The sequence below is a fragment of the Leopardus geoffroyi genome, chromosome C2 (assembly GCF_018350155.1).
Source record: "Leopardus geoffroyi isolate Oge1 chromosome C2, O.geoffroyi_Oge1_pat1.0, whole genome shotgun sequence".
NCBI classification, from domain to species: Eukaryota; Metazoa; Chordata; class Mammalia; order Carnivora; family Felidae; genus Leopardus; species Leopardus geoffroyi.
Genome location: NC_059333.1, coordinates 94344535 through 94367103, shown reverse-complemented (window position 1 = coordinate 94367103; position 22569 = coordinate 94344535). Strand labels below are relative to the sequence as shown.

The window sequence follows — 22569 nt, the reverse complement described above, 5'->3', positions numbered from 1 at the left end:
CTCGTCATTTCGTTATCTGTAGGTTAAACATTGTCTACATCTTGACTATTTCATTTCAGTTTTTTTACATAAATAGATGTACCTTCGGATTAAACATTGTGAGCATTTCCTCCTGGTATTTCTGGTTTACTTCTTCTGTCTTGCAAAAGTGACTGCCTGTGGCTAGTAAGTGGTGTTATTTATGGTTGGCATGGGTGCAGATACCTTTTATTTTTACGGTGGCTGCCTTAAGTATTACACTTCTAATAAATCCATGTATGTGTTAATTGTGATATTCTTTGTTGCTGTGCCCAAATTGATAGATTATTAGAGCTGGCAGGGACCTTGATGATGGAGGTCAGTACTTTAATTAGAGAAATGAGGAAAACTATCCAGGAGGGTTGCCCTTTGCCCAATATCATTAAATTATTTAATGGTCTAAAAATATTACTGTAGGAAACAGCTGTTACCTCTCTTTTGCAGGTTGAGAAACTGGGGTATTGAGAATTTAATGAACACATTTTTTCAAACAACCAGGTTGTGTGTTTTACATGCTTGGGAGGAGAAAGAATTACCAGTAGTTCAGTAGTTTAGCATTGAATTGACAAAACCTGTTTATTAACTGCATTTTCCAACCACCAGTTGATGGATTTGATGGCATATATAAGCAGCTACCTTTATTTCCTCCCATATTTGTGCAGAAGTCATTATTGATACGATGTTGACAATGCCTGCTTTTCTATTAGGAGTTAAAATAATAGTTTTTATCCTTTGCATTTAAACAAAATGGTCAATATTTAAGGAATCATAATTTTCAGTAGATATAATAGTGATTTTTGAAGCTTTGATATTTTAAAGTCCATATTCCATACTGACACATTTCATTTGGCTTTGAAGAGCAATAGACACTTGGAGTGTTTTACAGTTTGAGAAAAAAAATGTTATGGCTGTGTGTGTGTGTGTGTGTGTGTGCATGTGCGTGTGTGTGTGTTTGTGGGTTTTACTTTTTTGAACAGAGTGATGTCCTGAAAGATAAGCTAGGAAAATGAAACGAAATTGTTCACCATTTCAGTTTCACCTTGGGAAGAACCGGGGTGGTGGTTGTGGGCAACACTAGCTTTGTTGACCCTGAAGTCTAGGCAGTTAGGGCCTGTGAACGTGGCATTTGCAGGGTTTCACTGGACCTGCTGCCTTGGAAAAGCTCTCTGGAACAACCAGAGGTGCTGTTAGCAAGGCCCGCTTCCTGTGTGAGTACCTATTGTGGAGCCCTGCGCTGAATGGGAGGTTTGTGAGAAGTGTTTTCCCACCAGCACACAATGCTGCCCCTGGGCCATGTAAATACACATTCCACTCAGGGTCAGCCGAACAGGGACTGGCCAGGACGCCCTTGCAGAGAGAAAGATATTTTGGAGTTCCATTTATTTATAGTGGCCGGTGGAAAATTAATAGGCTTATTAAATCTATTTTTAAAAATAAAAGGGAAGTCTCTTATCTAGTATTGTTTGTTGCATGCAAATCAGTTAGCCGTGCTGTATTTTAATTTTACTAATTTGTTGCTCTAGGAGATGAATGTCACTGTCTTACTGATTTGTCTGTATTTGAAACTTGAGTTTCTTGTTGTAAGAGTTCTTATGCCTCAGAAAGATTTTTTTGGATTCTTTGATGAAAGACATAATAGGCTGAGGCAAAAGAAAATAAGTTAGTGACCCTAGAAGATACTAGATCAAGTTGTCTCTGGATTTTGAATGATGGCGTTGAGCAGTAAACGAAGGTCTAGCGATCAGAGCAGGCACGATTCTTACTTGGGAATGGCAACACAAATTTTTGTCTTTATTCCTTGGACTTGAGATCTTTTAAAAACCATTTAAACTTTTGTTAATAAAACAGAAAAGTAAATTCAGGGCAACTTCTTTGTTCTTGCAGATTATCTGACCATATACCAGGGTGGCTCAGTCAGTTGAGCATCTGATTCTTGATTTTGGTTCAGGTCACGATCCCAGGGTCGTGGGATTGAGCCCCGCATCGGGCTCTGTGCTGAGCATGGAGCCTGCTTAAGATTCCCTCTCTCTGTCTCTGTCTCTCTCTCCCCCAATTGTGCTTGCTGTCTCTAAAATAAATAAATAAAAAAAAAGAGATTTTAATTTCATTTACCTAACTCTGTTAGACATTACAAAGAGAACAAATTAAATACTAAAAACCATAGAAATCTTTCCTTCAAATATCCGGGGCCTCCTTAAATAGTATTCAGTGTAGCTCATTTGCAATCATAAAAAAATCATCAAGATCAATCATATTGTACAACCCCCAAAGGAAAAAACCGAGGGAACTCATGGGTATTTTTCACAGCTTCATTGTAAAGTCCAAGATCAAAAGGATGGTTATCTTCTTTAAACTGGACATAAGATGCACACATGATGGTTGCCTTGGCTCTTAACTCTTCCAGCTACTTCCATGATTCCAGAGATTTCTTCATCAAGGGGCATCAACTCAATGGTCTCATGTTTTCCCTTCTCCATCTGAAAGAGTAAACATTTTCCCAGTAGAATGACTCTTTTCCAGCCTCCCTACAAAGCAGACCAGCTGGATGATGAACTGAGCTAGCATGCTGGCCTTATGTGTGACCTGGGGAACTTTATCATGTCCACGATGATTGTTGTGAGCTTGATTATTTGCTTTGAGTACAGGGCATGAATCTGATCAGGAGAGGTTGAATGGGAGTCCCATCTAGCAGGCCTGGATTTACTGGAATCTGGTCCTCCCCTGTTCCTGACCTCCAGTTTTGCTGACCATCCTTGCAGAGGGGGACCTGGCCCTCAACATCCATTTTCTTATCCCACCAGCCTACTGTTCTTACTTCCTTCAAGATTTTACCAAATGAATGTGTTTCACCAAAGTGATTGATTTATTTATTTTTAAGTTTGTTTATTTATTTTGAGAGAGAGAGAGAGAGAGAGAGAGCTAGCAGGGGAGGGGCAGAGAGGGAGGAGGGGAGGGAGGGAGAGAGAATCCCAAATAGGCTCTGCACTGGCAGTGTGCCCCTCCCCAAAGTGCTTTAAAGAGTGTAACATAAAGTCCTAAAGAGAGAAATCCCTGCTAGAATTGGATAGCTTTTCATTTGGATTAATAATTTTGTTCAGAATCTGTCAGGTGAATTGTGAATATACAGACTATAATATAAGGACAGCCATCTTTGTCTACTAGAGAGTGAACTTAAAATTTTCTTCTTTTACATCTAAGCAGCTTAGTTTGGTGCAGTAGTTCTCACAGTGTGGTGTGGGGGACCCTTTTGTGGGGATCCTGAGGTGAGAACTATTAATAACCCTAAAATGTTCTTTGTCTTTTTCATTCCCATGCTTCTGAGTTCTTCAGTGACATTCATGGCAATATTTTTTGCGTGTGTCTTTCATGCATTGTCATTATGGGAAATATGAAAATTGAATTGGAGAATACGGGTTTTGTATCCGAGTTGACATTTAAAATTGTTTTGCTGGAAAGATTTTGACATCTTAACAGACTCCTCAGGTTTAGAATTTGCATGATTTCAGATTAAAAGTATCTTGCACTGAGCAGAACCTAGGTGTTTATTAAATGAATAAATGTAGCCCCCTTATATTTTCTTAATAAATTATATTAGTGTAATTAATGATGTCCTCCTCGTTCACAGGGAGTGTTTAGAATATAGGCAGGCATCATACATTCTAACATTTAGATTCATCCACTTGCACGTAAAGCACGTGGATAGGAGTCATTATCTTCATCTAGGAAAACCAACCTCCTTAATGTTCTGTGGTACGTGACAGTTTTTTTTTTTTTTTCCCCTTGAGAAGAGGAAAATAGTTTTCCTAAAGAATTCCACATTTTTGTGTTTTTTTAAAAAATGTTGGTCTAAATTAGTAATGTGGTTGCATATATTATCTCATACTAAAATTTTATAGTAATAAGTTAATCTGAAATAGTAAATAGATGTTTCCTTACATGAGTCTTTGCACCTGCTAATTTGTTTCTTTGCGAGTTTTGTCACTTCATGTGGACTTTCTGTTTCAGTAGGTTTTAAGCTCAAAGAAACACCTGGTGTGTGTTTTGTGTTTAGTCACTTTAAGTGAAATACCAAGTTGCTTATGAGAATGTCATCAATTGTAGTGATTCTTCAAGAAATAACACCATGCTGGTTTTCAGTGTATCCTATAGTATTCTCTCATTGACACCCACCCCCTCCACCTTAGAGGTGGAGAAAAGAATGAGATATTAAAAAAAAAAAAAAAATTGAACCAACACCTACGATTGTTAATGAAATGTCAGAAATCTTTGAAATACATACTTAAGTATAAATAGACAAAACACCAACGATCTTAATGGTGCAGATTGTTTTCCTTATAAAGAGTGTTCTATGACATCTGTTTACATAAACAAAACTGGGTATGTAACGTAAACATGGTTGAATTCTATATGAGCTGATTCGAGAAACAATTTTAGTATCCTCCTGGCTGATCAGAAGTGAAGATTGAGGTAGGGGGCATGTTTTGAAGACAAACTCCTCTTCTGGAACACTTAAGTCGAGAAAAGAGGCCACAGCTGGGAAACCAAATTTAGACACTGGAGTTTATCTCCGATGAAAGGGTTCATAGAGCATGGAGGTCTGTTGACTCTGTGTTGTTTCATCAGAAGTATCCAGCTTGGATTCTGTTTTAGTTATCCAGTGTAACATTTCACTGTAATGCTGCTTAACCCCGTGCCTGTATTTCTAGAATCCTAGGATTCTAGTACAGTGACTGGTACACAGTGGGTGCTCAACAAATATTTGTTCAGCCAACAGATGATAATTTTGTTCGGGTCCTTTTATTTTTCTTTTCAACGTTTATTTATTTTTTTTGGGACAGAGAGAGAGAGACAGAGCATGAACGGGGGAGGGGCAGAGAGAGAGGGAGACACAGAATCGGAAACAGGCTCCAGGCTCTGAGCCATCAGCCCAGAGCCCGACGCGGGGCTCGAACTCACGGACCGCGAGATCGTGACCTGGCTGAAGTCGGACGCTTAACCGACTGCGCCACCCAGGCGCCCCATGTTCGGGTCCTTTTATAATGCTATTTTAGAAGGTATCTTTCAACTAAGTCCTTTTGAGATATTGAAAATAATAGAATCTCGAAACCCTTTGTACGAAAGGCCTTATTCTAACCACCTCATCAATAATTCGGTCAGCTGCATTCTTGCTTTTGTGGTTAGTCCTGGCACATCTCATTAACAGTCACCATGGAGAGTATCACTCTACTAGTTTAAAATATGGTTTATGCAGGGGTTTTTCCCCCTCCCTGGTTAACTTTTAACCATCTGGGCTACATGCTAATACAATGAATTTGCTTAACCTTCCTTAAGCTACTTTAAAAATGTTTTAAAAATTATTAAATCTGTACCTTGGTAAGGATACATCAAAAATTCAGAGTTGTTGCTGTTGTATGGGGAGCAGTGGAGGATAGGTGAGAAATGTACTTTTACTGAGTGGCTTTGAAAGTTACTTTTTGAATTTTGTGTCATGTGCTTGTTCAATTAAAAAAAAAAAAAAAAAAAAAAGGAAGGGGTGCCTGGGTGGCTCAGTTGGTTAAGTGTCAGACTTCTGCTCAGGTTGAGATCTCCTTGCTCATGGGATGGAGCCCTGTGTTGGACTTTTCGCTGACAGCGTGGAGCCTGCTTCAGATCCTTGGTGTCTGTCTGTCTGTCTCTGCCTTTCCCCTGCTTGTGTGTGTATGTGTGCATGCTCTCTCTCTCTCAAAAATAAACATTAACAAAAAATAGAAAAGAAAAGGGGGTGCCTGGGTGGCTCAGTCCATTTGTTAAGCATCCAACTCTCGATTTCGGCTCTGGTCATAATCTCACGGTTTGTGGGTTCGAACTGACAGCACAGAGCCTGCTTGGGATTGTCCCTCTCCCTCCCTCTCTCTGCCCCTCCCACTGCCTCTCTTTCAGAATAAATAAATAAACTTAAAAAAAAATAAAAATAAAAATACAGTTGACACACAATAGTTTATTAGTTGCATGTGTACAACAGTGATTCAACAACGATGAACATTGCAAAACACCATGATAATGTTTTATATAATTTTTAAAGCCACTAACCTGTGAATTCTGCATCAGCTTGTCCACTTTGCGTTTCCTTGGGAGAATCTTGAATGTTATAATCAGTTGGCTATTCTTACCATCACTTTCTATTTGAGTCTCCTTGGGCAGATTACTCAATAGTTGCTACATATGTAAAAAAGGAACACCGCCCACCTCACATGAATATTGTGAAGCTGGATGAGCATTAGTGCGAGGTGGTTCACACAGAACTCTTGCCACCCGCCCCCCCCCCCCCCCCCCCCCCCCAGGCTAAAGGAAGAGCTTCGGAGCTCTTCTTCTAACCCTTTCCCAGAAAGCAGTCAATTGTTTGGTGCTTGTAACACATTTTTACCCCCAAATAAAGGGTGTTATGTGTGGCTGTTAGGTACTCAGTGGTTGCACAAATGTGAACTTAATTCTTAATACGTTTGGGATTTTATTAAAGGGGAGTCTAGAAGCCATGTTAAGCACCCCTGTTACAGATGCAGAAACTGAGATGCAGACATCCTGTGCAGGAATACCCTGAACCACAGAGGACAGGCAGTGCTGTGGGGGTTTCAGGCAGATAGTGGTGCCTGAGGGCTGGGTAAGGAGTGAGTTGCGGGTGCTGGGAAGGAGAGCTTGTCTTCTGACTTCACATCTCATCTCTTTCTACCTTCTCATGCAGTTTGGAGGTAGGTGGTATGGTGGTAGGAGGTCTTAGAACTGGAGGGGGCTTTAGAAATGACCTTTCCAAGGGTGCCTGTGTGGCTCAGTCGGTTAAGGGTCCAGCTCTTGGTTTCAGCTCAGGTCATGATCTCATGGTTTCATGAGTTCAAGCTCCAACAGCACAGAGCCTGCTTGGGATCCTGTGTCTCTCTGTCTGTCTCTCTGTCTCTCTGTCTCTCTCTCTCTCTGTCCCTTTCCCACTCACGCTATTTCTGTCTCTCTCAAAATAAATAAACTCAAAGAAATGACCTTTACATTCTTGGACTATAGTTTTCTAGACTTTTCTTCAATGCCCTATAGAAAAGGATATAAAGAAAGAGCCATACAAGTCCAAATTTCATTGAAAATATGTATTTTCAGTTACCTGCATCCATGGATAAAGTATGTGGGGAAAGTTAGGTTGGATATGTGTGTAAATAAGGGCTCATAGCTTTGGAATGTTTCATTGCAGGTGCTAGAGTGTCATCCTTGGGAGGTCAGATTTATTGTGCTGAGTGTAGCTGGAGTTGAGGTGTTCTAATAAAAATGTCTAATTACATATGTAAACTTCAAACAAAGCAAACTTCAAACTTGAACAAACCAAACAAACATTCGTTAAGCTTTTGTTTGTAGATGGGTCCCCTTTCCTTTTTAGCTAATATTTGCAGAACTGAGTTGTTACGTATATGCGGATGTGGAACTCAGGTCCAGAGACTGTAAATATACAGTGCTGTAATTTTTTTTTCCTATAGGTTTTATATTTTTTATTTTTATTTTTTATTTAAAAAAATTTTTTTAACGTTTATTTATTTTTGAGACAGAGAGAGACAGAGCATGAACGGGGGAGGGTCAGAGAGAGGGAGACACAGAATCTGAAACAGGCTCCAGGCTCTGAGCTGTCAGCACAGAGCCCGACGCGGGGCTCGGACTCACGGACCGCGAAGTCGTTCGCTCAACCGACTGAGCCACCCAGGTGCCCCGGTTTTATGTTTTTTAAAAGATTTGGGACGTATTGAGTTATGGAAGCAACCTCTGTATTATTTATGGAGAATTATAAAAGTAGCCTCAGATTAGTATAGTGTTTACATATAATCTGTAGATATATAGACTCCCCTTCCCCCACCAAAAACGGTGCCTTCTATATAGTAGGGTTTTTTTTTTTTTAAATGTTTATTTCTTTTTGAGAGAGAGAGAGACAGAGCATGAGACAGAGCATGGGGAGAGGCAGAAAGAGAGGGAGACACAGAATCTGAAACAGGCTCCAAGCTCTGAGCTGTCAGCACAGAGCCTGACGTGGGGCTCGAACTTGGGAATGGCGAGATCATGACCCAGGCCGAAGTCAGATGTTTAACCAACTGAGCCACCCATGCACCCCTGCGTAGTAGTTTTGAGTTCAGACATGGGTGTGCTTTGCCATTTAGGCAAAGGCAAACTAAAAGTACACACACACACAAACATGTATGTATTCTTGAAGGCAAGGCCTATATATTAGACAAGTTGGCATCCCTCCTTGTTCCCCAGATCACAGTGGACAATTCTTTTTTACTTGTTGCTTAAGCCATTATTTATTTTAATCCAGGGAGGTGGTGGTGGTTTTAATCTGAACTCGATTTCACAGGATTTCTTTGTGGATTTAAACACTGCACCTGAATGTCCTGTGTTTATAATTGGATGCAAAAAGCAAGAATGTTTTTAAGGCTGAGAACTTTTTAGACGACCGTGATTTAACTTCGCTAATGAACCCATATCAGACAAGAAGACAAATTCCAGACAATTTGTGCCTCAACCAACCAGCTGGGTGCATACCTACAGGTACTGCTCATGTCTCAAGAGGTTTTTCTGCTTGAACAGTGATCACCCCTCCTCCTTTCATTCACGTGGCAAGCCGTGGCAAGAGTCTTTCTTCCACAGCTGTGTGGAACTCAGCTGTAAAATTAGATTTCATTGGCATAAAAACACAGTGATTACCATCGCCGTTTGCTCAATACATTCTTTTTTCCAACATTTTACTTAGATCCTTCCTCCCTTTTATGCACGAGGCTCAGGTTCTACTTTCACAAGTAAGAGCAACTATAGGTTTTCAGAGTTTGAGTAAGCCTCTTTCTAGCTTGAGTTTAATCTGTGTTAAGTCAGCAGTGGTGTTTGAAAGTGTGGTCTGTTAAGAGCAGAAAAGAACCTTAAAGGCTAATCTATACTCTTGTCCTTTTATGAAAGGGGACATTTCAACTTCAGAGTAAATGGGCAAACCCCGGATTAGAACTCAGGCTTTGCAGTCAGTACTCAGTCCTGAAGTCCTACGGACTATGGTAATGCTTTTTACCATAACACACTGGTCCTTTGAGCTCTTGATAGCCAAGGGGCTGTGAAAATTTCAGATAAAAATCCATAGTCCCTCTCCATATCCTTCCCCCCCCCCCCCCAATTTAATTTGATTTATTAAAAAGCAAAGGGGAGTGTTTTCCTGTCTCCAAGTACCTTTCCAGTCCACGGTACGGGAGAGGTGAGGGCAAGAAAAAACACTAAAACCAACCCAGCTTTCTCACGTCCAGGTTTGTAAATGGCCACATGCTAATCTGCATGGGCAGAGCCAGGCGCAGGGAGCTGGTTTCATGTTGCCGAGAAGGGAGAGAAAAACTCTCCTCTCATAGGCGCAGGGAGGTGGTAAAAACAGATGTGTGCTGATCGATGGGCAGATTTTTCTCAGCTCCAGAGGTAAAGATGATTGCACAGTGTTTCTGTTTTGTTTTAATCGCTTTTCCTCCCCTATTGATGCTATTGGTGTTTCCATAGTTATTATTAGAAAGCTGTTTCTTTCTAGTTTTGCTCTGAAGGCTAGAAATGACAACCATTTTCAGAGTTTCCAGGTCTTGAAATACCGGTCCAGGGGTTTACCTTTTAAAACCAGTGTGGAGCAGTAAGGAAAGAGGTTTTTCTGATGAGGAAGATAAAATAACAAATGATACTTTGACATCGTATTAGTTGTCAGGAATGTGTACAGCTAACTTTTTTCCTTCTCTCCCCTCCTCTCTCTGAGCTCTCTCCCTCCTTCTTTGTCTTTCTGAATCTTGCTAATAAAGCTTACAAAGGGAGACCACACATTAGGAAGTTGTCAGTCTTTTGACTGATGGCATATGGGCATAAAGGCCACCCATATGAGACAAGGTTCGTGAACATAGTTTTTCTTTATTTCTTTTTTCTCTGCTCTGTGATTCTCTGTCATAATTCTGACTTTTCTACATTTTGTTTTGTTTTGTTTTACTACAGCCACGGCACGGACAAATGTAAATCAGCTGCACAAATGTTTGTCATAATAAATTTTTATTAGACTTAGCCATTTAGAAACTTGTAATCACTCATAAAGCATTAGCTACCTGATAGTTATATTGTTGTAAAAGAATACAGTGATCTCTTAGTTACCTCGTAGCACCCTTTTGCCCCAAACACAACTTGGTAAAGTAACCCCCCCCCCCCCCCCCCATCTTCCATGATTGAGTTAGTTTGTCCTTTTGTCTTTCTGACTACTGCTGGGGTTTTTCTTGCCTTTGCAACAAGAAAAAGTTGCTTTTTCTTATTAGTATTGTGTAAATGGCTAGAACGTTTCTCTGGGACGTTTGTAACAATTTTCTAAAAGCTGGCCCACAGTGTTAGAAGTCAATTGATATTTTTAGTAGAGAAGGAAATTTTCTTGAAGTGTGAATCAAGCTATGGTTTTACTAATGTACCCATGACAGTATTTTTCTCTGGCTGTAGAACAAGCATGTTGCAGGCCAAATGTTTACATGCTGTTTAGATTATGTGAATGTGATTGGTTAATCTCTGTTTTATTGGAAAAAATACAAACCTTATGGAATCACAGTTATCTTCAGTGGCATGAATTTTGAAGAGTATTTATTAGGCCAAAAAAATCAATCTAATTAGTATTACTTAGATTAATATTTTAATAAATATTAATAATAAACAATAAATGTTAATTTTAATAAAAATTTAATAAAATAATTAATTACGGGTTAATATTTAGTAGATTATTTATTTGCCCAACTGCTTTATAAAAAGTTCCCGTAATTGATATGTTTTCATCAATGTCCCACTCATCAAGGAACCCATTTGGTTTCTGAAAGTGCATTTTAAAATGCAGAATGGAGGCGAAAAGTTAACGCTGATCATGTGCGTTCTTCTTATTGGTTTCCTCACCGCATCTGCTTTTTAGACACTTCCCTAGGATCGTCTAGAAATCAGTCAAAAACAACGTCAGAGTGTAGGTAAAGTGAGCCTGGGAGCCTGTGCCTCAGGGCCTGACTTGAGATGTACCTCAGAGAGTCCCCTCCTTCTCCTGCAGCTGTGTGGGCTCCTTTGGTTCTGAGGGTTATACTTTGCTCCTTTTGGTGTTGTTATGTTTCTTTTTCTCTTGTCGTCTGAAACTAATTTGTGTACTGTACTGCCCACTCACATTTTGAATTAATGTAAGGAAATTTGGGTCATCGGCCCATGGAGTGAGGGACCAGGACATTTTGTTACTAATTTGAAGACCAGGTTCACCGATTTAAAAACTCTCCCAACAGCGATTAGGGCTTTGGCTTTTTCAAGTTAGAAAAGCTTCCTCATATATAATTGCTTTCTCTGGCCTTTGGAAATGGATCTGCGGTTCTCTCCTGAGAATCCAGTTTTTCATGAATTTGGCCAGTGTGTTTCTTGGTATAGGCTGGGGCCAAAATACCATGGAAAACCTTTTTAGACTTGGAGTTGGGAAAGCCAAATAAGAGGAAAAAGTAATAAGCCAGTTGCCTAGAGTAATGTAAAAACTGAAGACCTTTTGTAATATTCTTTTAAAATAAGGTGTTCTTTAAAAGCTTTGGGGCATATTTGGACGGAGTTAAATGTCTTAACTAACAGTGAGGATCTGTTCGTTTCTCAGAGCGCCCAGCCCCCACGCCTGCTGTTAGCTCAGGACTTCTTCCCTAGTGCTGGGCCTTGCTAGCAGGTAATCAAGGTGGCAAACGACTGGCTCTCGCAGGAGAGGGGGAAGTTAACCACAAGTGCTCGTGTGGCGTCCCTCCCCTGTCAGTCAGAAGACAGAACTAGCTGGGCATGAAGCACTTGTGGTTTTAGTGTTAGGATGTGTGGTTAGGGGGAGAGGTTGTGAAGGCCTGTGGTTGTTACCGAATTCTTTGAAATGGAAGCATGGGTATGGGTAAGAACAAAATAAAGAACAGGAGTGAAACCTTGGGGCCCTGTGTAAAAATAAATAAATAAATGAATGAATGAATGAATGAATGAATGAATAAATAAATAAGTAAATAAATTCAGAGGATTAGAAAAAAGCATTGTAATAGAGATCATCCATTTTCCATTTTTTAATTCTCATTAGTCTTGCAGCACATTTATTCTTTATTTGTAAAGGGTAGTGGTCTAAAGAATGAGATCCTTGCAAGAACTCTGTTGTGTGTGAAGGGGACGGTGTGAATGTGGTACAGCCTTGTCTGAAATACTTGAGTTCCGTGATCCATTTGGCCAGCCCGGATACACATTTGTCTAGGGGAGAAAGAACCCAGACCAGAAAAATGAATGTTTTGTCAGGGTGGTTTGTCATGAGACTTTCTGACTCAAATAAAAAACAGTTACAGCTCAGTTTTCCAGAGATCACACATCTGGCCATTCAGCTTCTCTTAGAGCTGATAATCAGCAAATGGTCAAGGAAGGTGGCTCAAGGCACATAGGGGAGCTTCAGTGACCCCACAGAGACTGTTTCTTTCTACTCGTGTACATGACTAGCAGTCTGGCTTCCTAAGGAGCCCAAGGAAGAGGTAAGACAGCAAATTTAGGATACCATCCTGAAATGTGAGGAGGGATGGTTTGCAGTGTTGCCTAATGAGAAAGAGGAAAAAACCCAAAAAGTAGGCATGAATTTCTCTGCGTACAAGGTCAAAATGCTTCAGTAACTCCTTAACACATCACCTTGTGATTGCACACAGTGTTGTTGTAAACAGTGACCCCACATCCCTGAGAAAAACTAAAGTTATGGCCAGCCTTCTCTGTAATGAAGATGTGTGACTTTCCATCCACAGTCATTGCAAATAGAGTAAGTTTTGGTCCTCATGGTCAACTGTTTGGGTAGTAAGCCTTCCACATTTATTGCTTCATCTTTTCATTCCATTAAAAAGTCATATGGGGTCTCTTGGGTATGTCACATGGGTCTCCTCAGAGCGGTGGGGTTGAGGCACACCTGTTCCAATGGAGGACCGGTGCAGTTTATTTGGGTTACCAGTCCAAACACAGGAGACTCACCTTTTCAGGAGCTGATCGATTGAATGATTGATGCCTAGTAAGCCTTCCCAAGTCTTCTGGCTGGATTTAGCCTTCTTTTTTTTTAAGTTGAAGTATTTATTTTGAGAGAGGAAGAGAGTGCGAGCAGGGGAGGGAGAGAGAGGGAGAGAGGGGACAGGATCTGAAGCAGGTTCTGTGCGGACAGCAGACAGCCCGATGTGGGGCTCAGACTCACAAGCTGTGAGATCATGACCTGAGCCGAAGATGGATGCTTAACTGCTTATCCGTCTGAGCCACCCAGGCGCCCCCGGACTTAAACCTTCTTTAACTGTCAATGTTTAATGGCAGTGTGGTTTTCCCACTTTAATACCTGAATATTTGACTTTGCATTTTGTATTGGGGAAACTTGCTACATTTCTCCTCATCACTGGGAAATAACCAAAAAGGTACTAGTGTGTATCCTATTTTATGTTTTGCATCTGTGGTTTTCATTTTTCTTGAAGTCCCCTTCTTGCCTTTTCGCTTATCCTTCAATCTGTGATGCGAAATTGTATTCCGTCATAATGTTAAGGGACAACTTGGAGGTGGTTTCCTTGCTAAATAGCTGGGCATTATCTTTTTTTTTTTTTTTTTAATGTTTATTTATTTTTGACAGAGAGAGAGAGAGAGAGAGAGAGAGCACGAACGGGGGAGGGGCAGAGAGGGAGACACAGAATCTGAAGTAGGCTCCAGGCTCTGAGCAGTCAGCACAGAGCCCGAGGCAGGGCTCGAACTCACAGACCTCGAGATCATGACCTGAGCCACCCAGGTGCCCCGGGCATTATCTTGCTTAGAGATAACTTACTGATTATTTCAATATATCTCTTGCATTTCAGGCAAATGAAACTCTCCTACGTATGCATATGGAGCCTAGAAATGGGAATTTAAATATTGCTGGCTGTGTGTACCACCTCACCTCGATGAGTCTCTTACCTAATATTCCACTCAGGATAAAGTCTGGTTTATGTCTGCTAAAATTCAGAGATTAGAAAACAGACGTCGGCTTTTAGCAAGCCAGTGGCCTAGGAAAAAAGAGGATCGATCAGCAGCTTTGGTTATGGAGAAGGGAGACTCTGTGCCAGGGTTCACAGTGGCTTTCTATGCATTATATTCATCCTTCCATTTTCCTCCATGACTAACAGTGTGGTTGAGTTTAGACAGTAGGAGTGTCTGATGTTTATAAATTCTCACTGATTGCCATCTGAGTGATGGTCGTATAGTTGACTTTATTTTATGTGCAGTTCCTCCTGCCTTCCCCTCCCCTGCTCCCCTCCGCAGTCTGCAATAACCACTATACATCTGTGAAGTAGACAATCCATTGTAGTAGGGGGGAAGAAAAAAAAAAAAAGGATTCAGGCATCTTTTTTTCTTTATAGAATAGTTGCATTACCAGAATTGCCTGTACAGTTTTCAAAAGCAAATGCCACTTACCTCTTTTTGCCGGTGGACTTGGGTTTCTTCGGGTGTTTTTGCAACTCTGGGCTCCCATCCTACATCTGTCTATAAAACCCGTGTGGGCCTCAGGTCTCTCCCCTAAGCCCAGAGTTGCAGGGCCTAGAGTTTAACTCCATAATTTGGAACTGACATCTGTGCTTAAGAGTGTTACCTGGCAAGACAGGATTGCTATGTCCTGTTAATAGCGAGTCCCATTGTGTAACATGGCACCAACCAGGAGCTTTCTTCCGTTGCAACTGTCACTGTAAGATATAATGTTGGTGTTGAGATATTCTTTGGTATTAGGGCCAGCGGGCCAGGAACGGTTGAATTTTGTGTCGGATTACAACTGTCTCCTGCTACCCGGTACCTGCAGTTATCCCCAAGAGACAGTGACAAATAGGAATAAAATAGCACTGGTGAATTGGATTTGAGTCTCAACCCCAAATACTGAAAATCAGGCAGCTGGGTTGGACCAGTGGAGCATAAATAGCTTTAGCCCAAAGCAGGTCCTGACTAAGGACCTCAGTCCTGGCCCCCCTCCTCCTAGCCCCCCATCATCATTTACTGTTCTCTGGCCTAGTGGCGGGACCTCCAGGCTGCAGGGACCTACCGGCAGGCCCTGAAGTTGGTTTGCTCCTGCTGCCTCATTGGGTGAGAAAAAAGGTGCAGGTTCCATCCTTGTGCTCGCGTGTGACATGACCGGGGACTGCTTGCGTGGCAAAGGGCTTTGGCCCCTCACTGCTTTAGCAGGGAAGGGAGAGAAGACAGAGCCATAATCTGTGCCAGCAAGTGCCTTGGAACTCTTCCTGGGGAGGAGTGAAGAAAAGATAGAGGAGAGTGCTTCTTCACCCCAGAGGCTTCATAGACCCCTGATGTAAATTACTGCCCTGTTTATCCAGCCTGCAGTTCGGAAGAAACGTGAAGTAAAACATTCCACTTAAGAAACAAGCCTGTGTAATATCAGCAGTCTGGAGAAAGTAGCTGGTCTTTCCTCATGCACTAGTAGGATTAAGTATATTAGGAATACAATTGACATGGACATCAGTTCTCCATCGTTCGACCTACTCAAACGGTGATGTCATGACAGTGTCAATGGGATTACCTTAGTTAATTTTATTGAGCAAGAATCTGTTTCCTTCATCAGGATAAACTATTGGGCTTTGGGTTTTGTACCTTTATTTGCTTAGGAACTGAGTAATTGCCTCATAAAACAGCATGATGGTACTATTAACACTGAATTATAAGACCTGTTATTATAGAATGTGCTTCCTTACTTGGGACAAGACTTCGTTGTTTGGTGCTTAAAATAATTAGTTTCTCCAAATGGGGTTATAATGAATAGTGTAAAATTTTACCTATTTAAAATAAAAAAGTTTACAATCTCTTGGGTGGCTTTTATGCATCATTTGATACTTCCAGAGAAGGATTTTCTTTGGGTGGAATTGTGGGAGAGGGAAGTATATTTAATGTTCAGAATGGGGGGGTTTAAGAATGAGAAAAATATTTGTTTTCTGTCATACCCATCTGGGACAGATTTGAGACAGTCATTAAAGGATTTGTCCCACAGTTTTGCCTGGTTTGGACATTGAGTATTAAAGTGTTCATTGATCAAATATCCTTGCATTTGATATTTGGGAGGACTTTATTATGAATGACAAAAAGTTTATGTGGCTTTACTTCTGAATGGACTTAAATGCATGTATTTGTTGTCTCTTCCTTGCACATGCTATTAAACTTTTTGTGCCATAAATTTTTAGGCATAAGTGAAGGATGTTTAAATACTTCTGAAAGAACAAATTATAATTCTGTATAGGAATTTGTTATTGTTTTTCCGACTATTGTATTGGAAAGCTAATTATTGGTACCAAGTACCATTTTGGAATGAGAGTGCACTTTGTACTGTTTTGAATACTTGTTTGAAAATCATTTATTCCGTGAAGCAAGGTAGTCTGCCTTTCAGCCCTACACTGCACAAGGTGCCTTGGGTTCTGTCTGGGATATGGGGAAGTTCAAGATCTCCACAGCGATAAAGATATAAATACACAGCAGGTTAAATTCAATTCAAGGAAATGACGAGAGAGAGATAATTAGAACATGATTAATTACCAAATTAATGGCAAGGTCAGAAATTGTAACAATTGCAGTATAACCTTTGTTAACTTGCTTGGATTAACTGCTTATGAACAGTATTTTGATCTTAATGAAAGGGAACACCTGTTTTTATAGGTCATCCTCTTTGGCCTTGTTTTCTGTAATTAAAGATAATGATACCACCAGTTTTTGTTTGACACTTGACCTTCTCACAGTTTTGTCTAGTTTTAGATCCAAAAAGATCCCTGGGGCAGGGTAGTTGCTGTTATTCATATATTTTAAAAAATTATAACTAAAAGACGAAGTCTAGGTCCAGGAGGTTATGTTCACATAGCTGCTTGGAAACTCAAGTCTGTGGTCTCCTAGTTTAGGCTGTTTTCTTGCTTTTGCTTTACCCTTCTTGGGGACTGACACAATTATGCAGTGCTCTAGGGGCATCTGGGTGGCTCAGTCAGTTGAGCGTCCAACTTTGGCTCAGGTCATGATCTCACGGTTCATAGGTTCGAGCCCCACGTCGGGCTCTGGGCTTGAGAGCTCAGAGCCTGGAGCCTACTTCAGATTCTGTGTCTCCCTCTCTCTCTGCCCCTTCCCTGTTGTGCTCTGTCTGTCTGTCTGTCTGTCTGTCTCTCTCTCTCAAAAACAAATACTAAAAAAAATAATGCAGCACTCTGTGATTACAATGATTTGATTTTCAGCTGACTTCATCACAATGCACTTAAATTGCTGACTTGTTAGAGATGACTTTTCGGGGTCCTGAGTCCTTTTTAAAAGATGGTGGTTCTTTTGCAGGAAGCCAGTTGAGGGAAATTCTCCATGAATGTACGTCACAATGATGATGACCGACCAAATCCCTCTGGAACTGCCACCATTGCTGAACGGAGAGGTCGCCATGATGCCTCACTTGGTGAATGGAGATGCAGCCCAGCAGGTTGGTGCAGCAAGAGGGGAATTTAAGTACAGTTGTCTGAGTGCAAAACATTAGCTCAGTCATTGTTTTTGCTTGAGATTCAATATCTGTGATTTTGAACATTAATAGTTCCGGAGGTAGGCGGTGCTGTTGTAGAATTACTGTATGCTTTCAAAAAATATCCCATTGTGTTTTCTGAGAACAGCAAATCTGATCTCATTCAGTTAGTATTCCTGGTGAAGCGTCACAAAAATGTCTGATTTTGGAAATGAATCATTTTGAAAATATGTACAAGTCTTTGGAATAAAATGTCTGTTTATTCATGTCCTATATTATGCTTGACTGGTTTGCCTGGTCGGCCAGAGCAGGACACTCAGAGGGAGGGTCAGGTTTTGATCTCACACAGGGCGTGAGTGACCTGGGCAAGATGCACAGGCCCATGTGAACCCACTCTGGCTCCTGGGGCCGCCCTTCCATACCCAGAGCCTGCTGCTCAGAAGATGACGGTACTTCTTTTCTGTAAAACTTCTTTGTCAGTATTATTGAATACTACCGAGTAGAAAAGATGTTTCTGAACTCGTTCATGTAACGCTTGGGAAGAGAGAGATTTAAGTGGTAAGTAAAACTGTAAGGAAATTATTAGATGAGCTGTTCTGATAACACATGGTTTTTATTGACCACAAAAACCGGGTCTGCTTAGTTTTCTATTAGATAAATAGCGTTTGTCTTCGTGCTGTTCTTTAGAAGCGTGAAAGTTTCTGTCTTAGGAAAAGTAGAATTGGGAACAGTTGCTTGAAGAGTATTTACCCAAACTCTGTCAGTGATTCAACTGAGTTTTAGACAGCCATTCAGGTGATGGGAGTACATGCCCATTTCCCCTCCCCGCAATCCTTCCCGGTACAGGAACACCCTTTCTCCATCATAGCCCATTCATGCGGCATCTCTGCCTCTACTGGATCTTACTTTGCTGCCTCATTTATTTATATTACTTTCTTCTTCTTTAGACCGTGACCCTCTCAAGAGCAAAGAATATCTAATGGTGCTCGGTAAACGTTGGTTGGTTGAGTGAATTTCACCCCTTCTCACCTCTGATACAGGCATCTCCCTTCCTGACTCTTCAGTCTCTCTCTCTCGGTGCTGGATCATTGCCACTAATCACACCGTGGTGTCTTTTACCTCAAACGCACAAACAGCCACCCCGTTCCCCCACCCAACAAAGCCAGAGCCTCTCCCTTGACTCCACAGCCCTTCCCAGTTACCACCTGTCTCGGCTCCCTTGTGGCAGGTCTCCTCTAGGCACAGCCTCGGCCCCCTTAGCTCCATTGCTCCTCAACCCCAACGTCTTCACTTGGACCTGCTACCCTCCTCTCCCCAGCCTGTCAGCAAGGCCTGTTGGCTTCATCTCAGGACCACTTGCTGAAACCATAATTTGCCATGTCCACTTCACTTCCGCTCCCACCACTGGACTCCAAGCCGATGTCTCTCACCAGGGAGGACAGTTCCTCTCACTGGTCTCTCTGCTTTTATTTTTGCCACAGAAGGTATTTGCCACACCGCCCTCGTTGGAGAGAGTTGCTAAAAAAACACATGCATCACGTCAGTGCCCTGCTCAGAGCTGTCCTGTGACACCCGGAATAAAATCCGAGTGAAGGGCCATGGCCCGGCAGCCTTCTGGCTTTAGTCCTTACGCTCTTCATCGTTCTCCCCCTGATCTGCTCATGGGAAGATCTCCACAGAGTGCCATGAATGGTTCAAGGTGCGGTGTCTGGTCTCCCTTCTCACTAATTAAAAGGTTTAAAAAACCCCAACGTGCTCAAATGTGACTCAACTTGGAACGCATCTTGGGACTCAGCGTCGTCACCTAGTTCCTGTTTGCACGTGTGTACGTGGGAGACCCGAGGCCACCTACTCATGCTGTTACTACTGTGCACCATTTATGTGTTTTGATGGTTCCTTCCTCATTGCTGTGATTTCAGTCTGCACAGAACACCCTCTTGTAGTCTATGAAATCTAGCACACAGTTTTCTAATTCTTTCTTTAGAAGTAAACTTTTTTGTACCTAGAAACGACCAGAGCCTGAAAAGACTATGACGTCTTCAGGCCATGCGGCATTTCACTGCTCTGTGTGTCTGCCTCAGCTCCAAGTAGAAGCTGCTTCATAATTTTGGTGTATCAAGTCACATTTTTATTTTATTTTGTTAAAAAAAATTTCTTTTAATGTTTATTTTTGAGAGACACACACACACACACACACACACACGCAGAATTGAGCGGGGGAGGGGCAGAAGAGGGAGACCCAGAATCTGAAGCAGGCTCCAGGCTCGTTTGCGAGAGCTCTCTCCTCATGGAAAGCCCTACTAATGCTTTTGAAGGTTTTTACTGCGCTGTCCCTCTGAGGCAACACCTTTTCATCTCAACGTGGACCTTTTGGAGACACAGGGCTGACTTCAGTGATGGATGTTGCAGGCGCTGCCTGGCAGGCCCTTGGGGGTGACATTTTGAGGGAGGCAGCCCTTGAGCCTCCTCTCCAATTCTACCATTCTAAAGAGCTGCCCACTGGCCACGGGGCTGTGCCTCTGCATTTCTGCCGGGAGCGTGTATGGCGAGGCTTACCTTGTGTGTGTGTGTTTATAGCATTCTTAATACTTTGCAGCTGTGCGGAGGACATTCTAAACATTTCCGTATATGCAAAAGAACCACCGCAGTTATGAGAAAGCTCCTCAGTCCCCACAGGCCTCCTCCTCCTGAGTTTTGTACTGATGGTTTCTGGATTTAGTTAGTACGGGTCCTTGGCAAGATACGCGGCCCTACTCTGGCTCTCGAAATAAGAGACACTGTTAATTTTCATGATCCAAAGCTTGAAACTTTGGTCATTTTCTAGAGGTAGCAGGAAAAAGATGATTCTTTTCTTAAAATGAAAAGCCACCCTCATTATGATTGAAGATGTAAGAAAACTGTATATTACCAACTAAAAAACGAACAGGAACAATGGTAAACACGGAGTGTGGACCGAAGCGACTTAACAGCTTTGCTTATGTAACAGCTTCATTGAGATATAATCCAAATGCCATGTAATTTGCTTATTTAAAGTACACAATTCATTGGAATTTGCTACAGTCACAGAATTGCACAACCATGACCACAATTTTAGAACCTTCTAATCATGATACAAAGAAACCCGGTTGCAGTCACTTCCCAGGCCTTTCTTCCCCATATTCCCAGGCAACCACTAATCTACCTTCTCTTTCTGTAGATAATTTGCCCGTTCTGGACCTTTCATGTAAATGAACTCGTGCTATATGTAGCCTATTGTGGCTGGCTTCTTCCACCTAGCGTAACCTTTTCAAGGTTCATCTGTGTAGCGGCATGTATCGATACGTTATGCCTTTTTTACTGACATCACGTGGATATATTACATTTTGTTTATTCATCCATCAATGGATGGACATTTGGGTCGTTTCCACTATTTGGCCATTATGAATAGTACTGCTGTGAACATTTGTGTGCAAATTTTTGTGTGGATGTATATTTTCATTTCTCTTGGATATCTACCTAGGATTGAAATGGGAGCAGCTTTATTTTGAACTGTTGTTTTCTAAATAAAGTATCTCTGTTTCTGTCACTATAATTTGTTCTACCTCTGAATAGATCAGCCTAGCTAAATAAAGTTTGCTTCTTTTAATATGCCTGCCCACATACTATTCTTGTGTTCTAAAAATCAGGTTTCCTGACCTGAGTTTTTGTGTATGACCATATCAATTATAGTGAATGCCCATCAATAATCAGAATATTGGTGCAAACATTTTTAGAACCTATGGTATATAAATTTAACTACCTTTGTTAGAAACTATTAGCATATTTTAGAGGTAATGTAATAGCTAGTTTTAAGCACAAAAGAGTAAGCCTCAGCCCAATTTCCAACTTTTTCTATTGGTTTAATATTTTAATAATCCCTGAAGAATTACAGCAGTCAGGGGTGCCTAGGTGGCTCAGTCGGTTGAGCGCCCAACTTCGGCTCAGGTCATGATCTCACAGTTTGTGAGTTTGAGCCCGGTGTCGGGCTCTGTGCTGACAGCTCAGAGCCTGGAGCCTGTTTTGGATTCTGTGTCTCCCTCTCTTTCTCTGTCCCTCCCCCACTCACACTCTTGTCTCTCTTGCTCTCAAAAATAAATAAACATTAAAAAAAAAAAAAAAAAAAAAGAATTACAGCAGTCACCAGGGTTTAAATAAGGAAACCATTAGGTTGAGAACAGAAGTGTTAACATAGAGTTTGCTGATTTGCTAACTTAATCTGTGACACTTGTAACCTAGAGGAGGGTGGAATGCCTCTTTATATTCTCATGTTGTTGGTGACTCTTCTCATATATGTGTTCATGAAGGGGTCAGTGGGGATGGGTTAGATGCCCCTCTGTCCTACTGTTCTTTGAGGGAAAGTAGCAAATGTTTGGTAACCATGTTATATTTCTTTTGTCTTTCTCCACCCCGCCCCGCTTTAAGCTTGCACAGTATTAATTGCTAATGAGTGTTCTTACTGCCTCTTCTTCAGGAAGTAGATCTCCTTAAATGTAAACAGAAAACTTGTTTCTCCTTCCAGTTCAGGATAACCTGTAAACAGGCTTGCCCTGGAAGACAGGTTAAAGTACCTCAGCCCTGTCGGTAGTTCTCTTGACTTTGCCTGTTCCTTTTGATCAGCATTCAGCATGTCATTTTATCAAGACTGAGTTCCCCACCCCCCCACTCCCCCCCTTTTGTTTCTTCTTTTCGAAAGCCTTTGTTTCCACTAGACAGAATACACAGCCAGAGATTTCCTGGAGCATTCTTTTGAGTACACATTTCCAGACAGCACGTTAAACATATTAAAACTTTCCACGTTCAGATGGTGCTCGTCATCGGCGTGTCTTTTACATCAAATGTGCTTTTCCTCCTAATCCAGTGACCCTTTCTGTTCTGGTTGATATCTTCTTAATAACTTTTCCTTGATGGCTTCCCTTCGTGCATTCAGTAGTTCAAATCCTCTCACCATGCAGGTTTACTCTTTAAATATCCTGATAGCCACCGTGTCAGGGAGACACAGAGAG

The 22569-nt window shown here is 41.5% G+C and overlaps 1 protein-coding gene and 1 pseudogene across 6 annotated transcripts in view; one reads left to right on the top strand and one right to left on the bottom strand.

Annotated features, from left to right (window-relative positions):
• FNDC3B (fibronectin type III domain containing 3B) overlaps positions 1-22569 on the top strand; it is a 359057-nt gene that overhangs the window by 58641 nt on the left and 277847 nt on the right. For 4 of the 6 annotated variants that reach the window (XM_045502967.1, XM_045502966.1, XM_045502964.1 and 1 more), the window contains exon 2: positions 17374-17512. In XM_045502967.1, the coding sequence (XP_045358923.1) occupies positions 17398-17512 (115 nt within the window). In that variant the 5' untranslated portion in view covers positions 17374-17397. Of the gene's footprint in view, positions 1-9445; positions 9469-17373; positions 17513-22569 lie in introns of those variants that run through there. The other 2 variants (XM_045502970.1, XM_045502965.1) reach the window with 1 other exon arrangement.
• On the bottom strand, positions 1778-15190 carry LOC123610361 (annotated as a pseudogene).